The 12,463-nt window shown below is 37.3% G+C and overlaps 1 protein-coding gene across 17 annotated transcripts; it reads left to right on the forward strand.

The window, feature by feature from the left end:
- The first annotated feature begins 2,633 nt into the window (after positions 1-2,633).
- Positions 2,634-12,057, forward strand: APRR2 (CheY-like two-component responsive regulator family protein). Of its 17 annotated transcripts, none has more exons than XM_006847604.4 (13): positions 2,634-3,091; positions 3,608-3,732; positions 3,963-4,244; positions 5,906-5,985; positions 6,282-6,348; positions 7,082-7,128; positions 7,275-7,352; positions 7,582-8,190; positions 8,295-8,435; positions 9,363-9,593; positions 9,777-9,842; positions 9,934-10,017; positions 11,094-12,057. In XM_006847604.4, the coding sequence occupies exons 3-13, from the start codon at positions 4,115-4,117 to the stop codon at positions 11,286-11,288; spliced, it is 1,728 nt and encodes a 575-aa protein (XP_006847667.1). In that variant the 5' UTR covers positions 2,634-3,091; positions 3,608-3,732; positions 3,963-4,114; the 3' UTR covers positions 11,289-12,057. The 17 variants fall into 17 exon arrangements, with proteins under 17 accessions (XP_006847667.1, XP_088712153.1, XP_011624557.1 ...); XM_088856027.1 differs by having other exon boundaries at positions 7,595-8,190; XM_011626255.3 differs by having other exon boundaries at positions 3,629-3,732.
- Positions 12,058-12,463: the final 406 nt, after the last annotated feature.

The following is a 12,463-nucleotide window of genomic DNA, read 5'->3' on the forward strand; positions in this document are numbered from 1 at the left end:
ATATTGTAATTAATATGTAATATTGTTGTCGACTTACTTACAGGTAGTGCTTTAAAAATTGGATCAATTGGGTGAACCAACCTTCCTGAAATCTAGGGTAGATCATCGAATTGGTGATTGGGATTAGCAATCGTAACAACTTTCTGATGTGAGAATTGGTCACAAAAAATTAAGTGATAATTTTAAATATTGAAAAAAATAAAAAATTTAAAAAAATAGGTGGGAACTGGGTGATTAAGGTGATCCGCGTTGCTTAATCCCCTAACAAACTCGCCTAGTTCTTAGATAGAATCGGGTCACTCCATCGAAATTGAACATTCTCAATTTCAACTAGGAATTGGGTCAGTCTTCACTGATTCTCAATTTTAAATGACGGATCTTGATCCATAGCAACAAATTCCCAATTCAGGTCAATGATTTTAAAATACTACTCCCAACCATCTGATCAATAATAAATTATTAAAATGGCCGAGCTTTTAATAGTGATATCAAAGGATCGTATAATACAATGCCTTTTTTGAGGTCACAATTGCTCAAATATCAAAGGAAAAAGCTTATAAAAGGATGTTACCTTATAGTGTAGATCTCTGGATGCCCCTAAAAAATCTATCGAAAAAGGTAGTTTCAATGTTGAAAAACCCTTTAATTGATCATCTCGACATCGAGATGTATTACCATGAAATATAAAAAAGATTTTAAATCTCAGAAATAGTGCATTTCACAACATATTATCTACACCATCCATGTTCAAGATTTTCATATGTTTATAGATCTACTTGATTTTAACCATTTTTTAATTTTAAAAATTTATAATTAGATATAAAAAAATATTTTGAGATAATCTGAAGAACATTTTACATCAAAATTATATACCATGATAAAATTTGAAGGTGCACCCTACCTCTACACCTACAGATGCATCCGTATGCCAACTGCACCTAATATTAAATGTGAAACTTGAGAGCATAAAATTAAAAAATCTTTCTCTTGAACTTTGTGCTAAATCAATGGACATTCTAAACTTCCCAATTTATCCAATATCCCAAATTGATTATGACTTACATATATCAAGGGTAAATATATTTACACCCCAAGTGCACAATGCCATATTAATTGAGTTCAATTTTTAAAAAAATATGCATAAACATCGTGACTCATTCAAGACAATCAAATTTCACATTTGATATCCCCAATCACATCCAATGGCCCATATCGATTATGACCCCATATACAAAGGGTAAATAATATTGTTACATATTTACACCCTAAGTTCATAATGCCAAATTATTTGAGCTAAAATCTTATTTTTTTTAAAAAAAGAAAAATAACAAAAAAAAAAGCCCCCCAAAGTAGATTTTCTAGACAATCTCCCCCCAACCATTTTTTATTGTAATTTTTACCTCAAAATGAATATTTATAACACATATCCCCCCAAATAAAAAATCATAGTTTCTTGGATGCAAATGTCTTTGTTCGTACATGGCGGCATCATATCCATGTAGAACGCTTAATAACCAAAGACGGTTTGGCAAATATTCCTGCCAAATCAATACCCATGCCATAAGAACAATCCGTGACACAACCCATGCCAGTAGGCTCATTGCTGGACGGCAGAAAAATTGTGCCGAACGGACAGTACGTATTGTCGAAGCACAATTTCACTTGCCGGATCGAGATCAATACACCTACTGCCCAACCACCACATAATGTTGCTAGACCAACAACACCTTATGCCAGACCACCAATATGCTATGCAGGATCAAGTTCACGTCCTGCCAAACCACTATTTGAATTGCCGGTTTGATGTCGATGCTCGACCAAGAACTGGACGGCAAAACACAATCGTCAGACCGACAACAAATACCGCCAGACCAAGTGTTCGAAGTGCCGGATTGAAAGCATCTAATCGGACCGTATTTTCTTCCAACGTCATTATGTACAAACAAAAGCATTTTCTTCCAACGTCATTATGTACAAACAAAAGCATTCTCGTCTAAAATGTTATGGCTTTTTGACTCGAAAGTATTTGTTATAAAAAACAGTTTTTGGGTAAAAATTAAGATAAAAAAAGTGATTGGGGGAAGTTGTTTAGAGAGGCTGCTGTAGAAAAGTCTTTATAATTTTTTTTAAAAAAACAAATATAAACATTGTTACACTTGGGACCGTCAAATTTCGCATCTCATACTTAATGGTGACCGAGACGTATTTGTACAAAAGGGAAATTGTCCCATAATATACAATCCCATATTATAATACCGAGAGGCCAAAATTGCCATTTTAAAAGCGTAAGGGGTGTTATTGGTGGTGCACTGAATGTTTTGGATAATAACGGGAATATCTCGCTATGGGGGTCATTTATGTTGGTGCACTGAATGTTTTGGATAATAATGGGAATATTTCCGTTTCGGTGTCATTTCTGTTAGTGTCGAGCTTTGGGCATCCACGAATATAAAGAGTTACAGTAGGGTGTGCGAGTGAAACGGTGGTTATGAGTATGTAATTGTGGTCCGCATATTTGGTGGTCCTTATCAACTGACAGCAACCGTACCACAGTATGAAAAGTATGAAAAGTCCAATCGTCAGTACCCTCTCTCTCTCTCTCTCTCTCTCATGGATGGATGGATGGATGGATTATGCAGTGAGTGAGTGAATGATGATGGAGTAAAAGCACTCCCCCTTTCTGGTACTCGACTCCCTTGTGATTGTTTTGAAGGAAAATGGGACTCCCGAGTGTTGATTCATTTCGCCATCTCTCTCGTAAATACTTTATGGGCAGTTTTTTATTTAATTAATTTAAATGGATTTTGCGCTTTATTTTTTTTTATACGATCTCCGATTCTCTTAATTTCTCTCTCCATAGTTCCTACTGCTTTCATGCCGTCTGAGGTTTCGTACTCTCTCTCCGTCTCAAGTTCGTTCTCTCTCTTTCTCTTCCTGTGGGTCTCCGTATGGATAGATCCTTCAAAGCTTTTGAGCAAAGATCCTCTCAGCTTGCTTTTCTGAATATTCTTGAAATTTATCTCAAACTTCTAGTAAACCTTAGTAACCTCTCTCTCTACTCTATACCCTGTGTTCAAGTATTGGGAGGTTGGTGAGTATGCACGAGCTTGGAGAGCCTTTCATATGAATGTTTTAGCTTGCTTTTTATCTAAGATTCTCGAAATCTTCTCTGAGATTTTTCATTGGAGTTCGACTATGTTTCATCTCTCTCTCTCTCTCAAAGTGTGCAATCATCCACGGGAAGCAATACTTACTGTTGTCTGTGTTTTTTAGCTGGTTGGCAGTCACTTTCTCACAGAGGACTGAATGTTCTTTCCATAATAGCGGCGTAAATTCTTTTAAATTTTGATTGATTGATTCTCAGATTGGAATTTCGCATTTTATTGAACTCCAACCCCCTTCAAACTTGAAGGTTTTACTTTAAGCTTGGCACTATTTGTTTTTAAGAGAAAAGGAATTCACCGCTCTTAGGAAAAACAAATCAGAAACCTCGAGCTCTGATTTTATTTTATTTTAACTTGCAGAGATTCTTTATAGCTTTAAAGTACTGTTGTTCTTTCCCTTTTTTCATACATAAATTGTTAAGCTATATTCACCTCTTATGCAGACTAAAATACTGGCATTATAGTTGCAGAGATTCTTCTGAGCTTTTAAACTAGACGCCTCTGGAGTGAAATGTCAGCTATCCATCTTATGCAAAATCAGACACTACAAGGAGGAAATTGCATCCGGGTTTACTGCAACTCTTTCTTTTCTCTTTATTTTAGTGGGTTTTGAGTGAATGCTTTCCTGTGTAATACGCTGCTTGCTCTTCTTTTATTCATAAAATAATGCACATGACTTGGATCCTAAATTCTTTTAAACTTCTATGATTCTTTAATACTTTCTAAGTAACTTAAAAGATTCCTGGGGAGACTTGAAGTTTTCAATGATCTGTTTCATCCAAAATTCCAAATATGCAGAGACCTTTGTGGGAAAATGGTGGGTTTTAATCAAATTCTAAAGGCATGTAAAGGGAAGAGATCGATAGTAATAATAATGCTATGAAAAGGATGCTAAATTGGAGAGTATCAGTGGCGATTGCTGTGAATGGGAAGGTTGTGAAGAAGCAGAGATGGTTTGCTCTGCAGATGAGTTGGTGGAGTGGAGGGACTTTCCTAAGGGTCTCAGAGTTTTACTCTTGGATGAAGACAGTCAGTGTGCTGAGGAAATCAAGTCCAAGCTCGAAAAAATGGAGTATATCGGTCAGTTACTCTTTCATCTAAACTTCTTGTTCTTTAGCAAATTTGTAACAGTTATTGGGATACGAGGGGAAACCCTATGGATTGTAAATTTTATCTGAAATTTTTATTTATATCCTGTTAATAGATATGAATTGCTTGACAAAGAGGAATTAGAAGTCCAAGGAACGTTTTAAAATGCAGTATATTTTTACTAGAAAGTGTAACTGGTTTAATTTGACTTTTATTTTTTGTATTTTCTGTTGTGGCAAATCGGTTGCTTTTGTTCATCTTTCTAATTGAATTTATTTCCTTGATTGTCACTTCTGAATTCTTTGATTGCTTGCTGAACCCTAATTTTCTTACACCGCGGCAAAATACTTGATTTGTGTCGAAGCTTGACATCCCCAAGTCGATTGGACCAGTGTGTCTTGATTATAAAGGACAACATATGGATTCTCTATAATGTCTTTTAAGAAGGTTGGAACATCCATTACTCCTATTTGCATCACAGAGCTAATGGAAAAAATTCCAGGCACTCTGCAAAATATCCTCACTTCTTAATAGAGTGATTGGCAAACAGAGATATATTCATGATAGAAATTTGAACTTCCTAGACATTGTTTTGGAAGACAATGAGTAATTTATTGAGAATCATCTATACCCAGCTTCATGAATAAGATTACTGGAACTTTCAATTTTCCAAATTTGATCATGATATGTTTTTTTTCCGATTAACTGTTTTATTGAAATAGGAAAGGGGAGTACAAGAGGAAAGGGAAGTTTGGAAAGTTTTATGGTTTAACTAAAATGGCTTAATTCAACTTCTGATTTCAGGACTTTCCAAATTTCATCTTTATCAAAAAACTTTCCAAATTTTATCGCGATCTGTTTCTGGTTTAACTGAAATGGCTTAATTCAACTTCTGATTTCAGAAAGGTTGGGGTGTTTTCCCATCTTTTATAGATATTGGGACCTTTTGCCTATTCTCCTTTTCTCTGCAAAGTTGCATGCTCAGATACTCGAGTCTTAATTGCTTGAGTTATTCTCTTTCTGAAATGTTTAAACAACAGTGAGTTTAAGGAGGATTCTTGTAGATTTTGTGGCAGAGGATATTTACCCATTTGAAGTTCCGTATATGCCAAGTGGGCCCGGCTATCACACCAGGGAAGGTTCCTGCTTGGTATCCTTGATGTGGCACAGCCTGTATCTTCAGCTATAGTGCAGGATCATGTTTTTCTGTTGCTTTTTACTGGAAGGAGCCAATAGTGTAATTCCCGAATAGGCAATTTCTTTAGTTGGGGGTGAAATGAACTAGCCGATCACGGCATCCAAAAAGTAAATTACCTGAGAAGCTTTTGCCGAAGTAGTGCTATAGGTGTTAGCCAAATGCACGTCTGCATGGTCATTATCTTTATATCTTATTTTTTTTAATAGGTTTCCTCAACATCCTCTCCTAGATTTGAAAGAAAGCTTCAAGCATTGTGCAATGCGAGTGCTTTGAGAATAATTATGTATATGTCTTATATCTTAGTATGACTGTATCTAATACTAAGTTAATTTTCTTCATTTCCACTGGTCAGGAACTTATATGCTGGTTGTACTGTATTTTTTGTGGTTTTAAATAAAGAAGGAATTTTTGCTCCTTTAAGGCTTTCTTGTGATGACCTCTCTTTTTCTCACAGTGTCGACATTTTATGATGAGAATGAAGCGCTTGCTGCATTGTCAAGTACTGCCGAGAACTTCCATGTTGCTATAGTTGAGGTAAGTAGAGATTCTGATCATGTATGGCTCACATCCTCTGCCAGCAATGCATGTTCCCCCTATGTACTTTATTTAGTCTTCACTCTTAGGATCGAAACCTTAATCTTCTCAGTCCATAGCTTGAAATACTTTCTTCCGCTTTATGAATCTCGAGGAATTTACAAACTTTAGAGCACAGAGTTGGAACAGAAAGTGCTTAGGAAATATAAGCATCCATGCATGAGAATTAGAGAATTCTTTTAAATATTCCACCATCCCCATTTGTAAATTGTTCTTGAGTGGGAAGATATTTGCAGGTGAATACTGGTGCCAACCATGGTAGTTACAAGTTTCTTGAGACGGCTAGGGACTTACCCACTATCAGTAAGTATCATCACCCCAACAAAAATATCATGAAAATGCTAAGTTGGTGACACTCTTTGCCTTGTTTACAATAAGCATATGCTATTAAAACATCAATGGTGTTGGATTTTTGCCCACAATATAGTTATGGAAAATCTCAATATGAAGTTTGTTTTGCTATCATATCTTTGCACTTTACTTATATATTAGGCATATAAATAGGTAATTCCTAGAATTCAAAATGGTTCTCGTATAGTGAGGCATGGAGTGGCCTACCTCCCACCCCTTTCTCTATGTTTCTTTTCCCTTTTAGTTTGAATGAATACATACATAAATGCATACATGCATATGCATGTTGTTTATGTGTGTAATCCTTCAAAATAAAACAGAAAAAAAAATGTTCTTATATATGTGTAACTGTGTATAAACACATGTTCTTATATGTGTGTCACTGTGTATAAACACACTCTTAAACTATACACACGCTTAAACACTTATTTTAAATAGGGTGTTTTCCGGAGCCTTCTGATATTTTAGCATGGGTTGCCCTTGAGAAAAGAAAGATTCAGTTTGCATCTCTCTTTCTGCTGAACATAAACATTTATGCTGAACACACCTTTTCCGTTCTTCTGTTCTTTCTTCCAAATAAATCTAATCGTTACTGTTGTGTGACACAACATTGTCAATACTTGACACAGACCGAGTTTGATTTCCACAACAGTAGTTTTAATTCCTTGACAACTCTATTTTGCAGTGGTTTCAAACATCCGTTGCTTGAGCACCATGATGAAGTGCATAGCAGTAAGTATTTTGTTTCTTTCATCTCTTAAACATCAACATTTATGCATTTTTGAAGTTCTATTGTAGTTCTGCTCACCAAATACTTTTTTGATTTTTGAGTTCCTGTCCTAGTTCAGAGTATGACCCTGTAAATGTGCTCTGTGCAGCTTGGTGCAGCAGAATTCCTTCAGAAACCACTATCTGAAGATAAACTTAAAAATATATGGCAGCATGTGGTTCACAAGGTCTGTCCTTCTCTTGTTTGGATTTTCCACTGGGTCTGTCACTTTTCAGCTTCTGAATTTACATTAATATGGAGTCTTGATGTCTGACTCTCGTAATCTTTGAGTTACATTTTTTCTTCTGGTGAATATTTTTTTAAAAATGTTTTTCTGTTGAATATCTTTCCATTGCATTTCTCTATTTATATGCACTTGTATTGGTAGGACATCAAAATTGACTAGTCCTGAGCAGGCCTTTAATGCAGGAGGTGATCTCTCCAAATCCTTGAAGCCCCTGAAGGAAACTGTAGCATCCATGCTTCAGCTTCCTGCTAATGAAGCTGAGCACCTTTCTCTGAAACCCCTAAAAACAGAGCAGACTTGCTCTCCATCTGCTGAAAATGAGGTTAAGCCCAAGCCATTGGTGATGAATGAGAGGTTCCCTGCTCCATCTACTCCTCAATTGGAGCAAGGAGAGAGAGTAGCAGACCAGGGTGATGGCCATGAGCTGCCCAACTCGTCAGAAGAGAAAGAGACAATAGCTAAGGATGGGCTATTTTCTAAATTGGAGAAACAAAGTTTTTCTGAATCAAAATCTGTCGAAAATACATGTGACAAGTCAGTTTGTCTAGATGCACCTGCCCCCGAAGAGAACTCATCATTAGGACCCATCATTGGAGCCGAAGAGGAGGTAGATTCAGCTGAGGGTTCTAAGTTGGAAGAAGGAGAGTCCACAAACCACTCCACCATGTCATGTCATTCGCGAAAAGGAGAAAAGGGTGAATGCACCAGCCCTAGTAAACGAAAGAAGGGAATAGCAGTTCCTCCCAATCCCTGTAACTCGAGTAGGAAGAAAATGAAGGTAACATACAACACGAATGTTGATACCTTTCAACTAGAAAGAGACACATATAAATGGCACATGAAAACAAGAATTGAATGTGCAAAACTTTACTGAATTGTCAGGTGGACTGGACACCAGAGCTTCATCGTCGGTTTGTTCAGGCTGTTGAGCAGCTTGGCATTGATCAAGCCATCCCTTCTAGGATATTAGAGTTGATGAAAGTTGAGGGTCTAACCAGGCATAATGTAGCAAGCCATTTACAGGTCAGCATAGTGAAAGTCCTTGGAAAATTTTTGTGTATTGCATTGCCCGCCTTGGCGTCTTCCCTGTTTAATAGATACTTTGGATTACCTGAATACTAGAAAAATTAAAGAAACAAAAGGACTTTCTTACAACAAATATCTGGGGAAGTGAAGTTCTTTTTATCTCGATTCAAAGTTTGCCTTTTCCACCTTCTTGACAATGTGTATTAATTCTCTTCAGCTGTATTTTCTGATTTTGCCAACATATGTTCTATCCAACTTGGAATAACTAGTTTGTGCTCTGCAGTCAGAGTAGCCAATGGTTTCTTCTTTCCTTTGTTTATTTGATTCAGTATACACTGAACTCTTCCTTGGCTAGGTTGATCACAATTCCCCTTAGTTTAAACTTCAATTCCTTTTCTTTTTTCTTTTTCTATTTATTCTTTTGTTTTTGCTTCAGTTGCTCAGTTCAAAACTTCATGGATAAGATATTGCAATGGTACGCAACCTAACTGAGAAACCTTGTTACTTGCATAGGTGATTTGTGCATGAACTATGCTTTTTCAACACTTGCACATTTTTGGTTTTCGCTTATTATCATCTTCTTCTTTTTCATCTTGTTCTTTCCTTTTTCTTCTCTATGATGATATTTTTAGATCAAATAGTGTCTACAAGAACAATAGCATGCATATCATATTATTATTTTGAGAAAGCCAACTATGTTCCATGGAAGTAGAATCTTAACTCCCTGGCATGATCATCCTGAAGTCTGGCTTCCACTTAGATGAACAATGCAAATCGAGAGATGGATGAGTTACAAATATAATTTTGAAGATGATACAAATATAATTTTGAAGGACAAGACAGGAGAGGCTTCAGTGAGTTTAGCTTATTCTGTAATTAGACATAATTAACTGATAGAAATCTAAGTAAATTTTGATCATGCAGAAATATCGGATTCACCGAAGGCATGTCCTACCAAAGGAAGACTTGGGTGGGCGACGGAACTGGGTACACAGAGAGCCTCTGCCCAGGGCTTATACCAACAAACCTCTCATTGCGCTCCCGCCATTGCAACCAAGTGGGTGCCCTCCTCCTCTCTTCCCTGTTTGGGGCCATCCAAGCAACTATGCCACTACCTCCTCCATTCATGGATGGGGTCCCACGTGGCAACCTAGGGTAAGCTATGCCATGTCAGTTGATGTAATATTCCTTTTGAAGCTGAACAGTTCTTGAATGGATGGTTCTCCTTTGCCATTTGTGTTAGTCTTCATTGAAATTGTACGATTGCAAACCTTCCATCTGCTAATCCCCTTGATAAGACAGTGTGACTTATTTATGGTATGTCATTTTTCTTTGTAGGTGCATGCTGATGCATGGGGTTGCCCTGTCCTCCCAATGCCAGGTTCCTGCGTTTACTATCCTCAAGTGAGTTGCCAATGCACATGTAGGATTCATGACGAAAAAGAGCTCATATGTTTAACATCTAACCAATTGTTAGCCTTGCATGATGTTTCAGAATAATGCGTCATCATGTTTCGGGGTGGATCATGGCAATGATAGTGGCAGTGATGCTTGGAAGAATTTCCTCGATCTGCATCCGGTAATGTCACAATGATTAATCTCTCACATGGGTGATGTTGTTCCTTACAAAAATTAACAAATGTTTTTGCATTTGTGACTATCTATTTCAAATTTGACTAATCACTTACATACTCTTAATTAAACCATAAACAAAAACTATATCATAGAGGGGGTAAGCCTGACAAAGCCCAAAAACAAGTTTTCATTTGAGTGATTTATTTTGGTTGTCTTTTGCCCAAAGAATGCTTAGTGCTTTCTATTGCGCCCCTATTTTTGATACTGCAGTATTTTCTATGGAAAAAAAGTGAAATTTGATAAAAGGTGATTGCTTACGATTTTGGAAGATGACCTGAAAATGGATGGGTTCCCAACTTTGGTGTTGCAGTTCACTTTCTATGATTGCTGCCTATAGGTTATATGGTACATGGAGATAATGAACAATTACGAGCGCAGATAATGAACAATTACGAGCGCTGCCTCGGATTATTGTGGGAGTCTACTCCTTTGGTTACCAGACTTATATGGGAGGACTTTTTCGATCTGAAATATTGGGAACCACTTAAGAATTATAAGGTGACTATTTTCAAAAGAAAAAAAAATTCGGTTTCGAGTCCAGTAACACTCCGGTTTCACCCAAAAAAAAAAAAAAATCTCTATTTAAATATTATATAAATATGTAGATATTTAAATAAATATAATTATATATTTTAATTATTATATTTAAATTATATATATATATATATAACAAATTTATGAAATATATTTAAATAGAGATATTTTTATTTTTGGGGTCCGGTCGGGGTACTTTCGGGACTGGCTCGCACATTATATTTCCGGTTCCAGGTCTGGCTATTATTTTTTCGGGTCCTGGTCTGGCCGTTACTACCCCATCCGAGGGAGTCAATGGGCAGTGTACTCCCGTAGGACAATAAAATCTTTCCGGTGAATTATTTATGGGCTATTTCTTCCTTTCTGGTACCACTAACAATCTCTCCTTATACTTTCCATATCATCATCAGGAACGATAATATTATGATAATATATGTATATCTGTGATAACAATGGTTAATGGTTATTGGTGGTGAATGAGTGCAGGCGGAGTCAGTGATAGATGAGGTAGTGAAGGAGGCAATAAGCAAGCCATGGCTGCCCCTCCCCCTTGGCCTCAACCCACCCTCCACCGATAGCGTCCTCTCTGAGCTCCAGAGACAAGGCATTACCTCCATCCCACCTCCACCTCCACCTCCACCTCCTCACCACCGCCGCCACCACCACAACCACAACACATAGTGTTTGATAGGGAGAGGGGGCGTTCTCCAGCTCCTCACCACCACCGCACAAAGAGTTTGCTGAAGAGAGAAAGAGAGGGGGGTGGTTTAAGAGTGTTTTTGAGAGAAGGAAAGTAGTTAGAGTTGAGAGAGAAAGGAAGGTAATTGAGAGACATGGGGAACGCGTTGGTTGGATACCAACAAACATTAAGATGAAGATGAAGATGAAGATTAAAGTGAAGATGATGATGATGATGATGATTGGGAGTCATATACAAGAGGTGGAGAGAGGGGTTGGGTACCCGACCACGTGGTGGAGTTTTCAACCACAAAACCCATATGTGGCTGATGGCCTACCACGAGCCTCTTCTTGCGTAAGACACTCACTCTTTCTCTCTCTAATCTAAAGGGGGATCTTCCATCTGAGAAATTCAAAAGTGGAAGCAAAGGATAAGTTCCAACGTCAAATCAATTCCTGCTGCTGCTGATTTTGTCTCCACAACGCAACAGCGAATTGCCTAAAAAAAGAGGCCCCTCCACTCAATGTCTCTGCACCGGACCCTTTTCCTCTTTTGTAAACATTCACCCACAAAAATACCCACCAAATCCTCTCTGTCCTAACCCCCCCCCCCCCCCGCCCCCACCTAGCTCCTATTTCTCTGCAAATTCAATAATTGATGAGTTCCTCTTTTTTTCCTCACATCGAACGCCTCTTTTGTTGGAAGTTGTCTCAAAATGAAACGGATCACACTTCTTTTTCATTCTATCCATATAAGGTGCGTTGTATATTATTTTGTCGGCAGTGTTCATCAACTTAGGTGCAATCAGTGGATGATTTAACGACTCGGACCGAATACTCCGCTTAGGGCCGAGCCGGGTACTCGAGTCCGACTACCTCGGCATAAGTATTTATTGAAGCTAAATGTAAAAAATATAAAATATATAAAATATATAAAATATATAAAATATAAAAAAAAATCAATTTTGAATTGGGAATATTGTCGAATTAACCCAAAAAGAAAAAAATATATAAAAATAAGCATTCAAATGCCAAAATACTTTTCAATCTTTGCAAAAATGATAAAACGAATAAAAAACTTGCTCCAAATAGATTTCTTTCTTCTTGGAATTTTTTTCTTAAGATCGCAGAGTTGGTCACCCAACTTAGGGATTCTCCCTAGAAACCCGAGTTATTTA

This window comes from Amborella trichopoda, chromosome 13 (genome assembly GCF_054954075.1).
Source record: "Amborella trichopoda isolate Santa Cruz 75 chromosome 13, AtrichopodaSantaCruz75HAP2 v2.0, whole genome shotgun sequence".
NCBI classification, from domain to species: domain Eukaryota; kingdom Viridiplantae; phylum Streptophyta; class Magnoliopsida; order Amborellales; family Amborellaceae; genus Amborella; species Amborella trichopoda.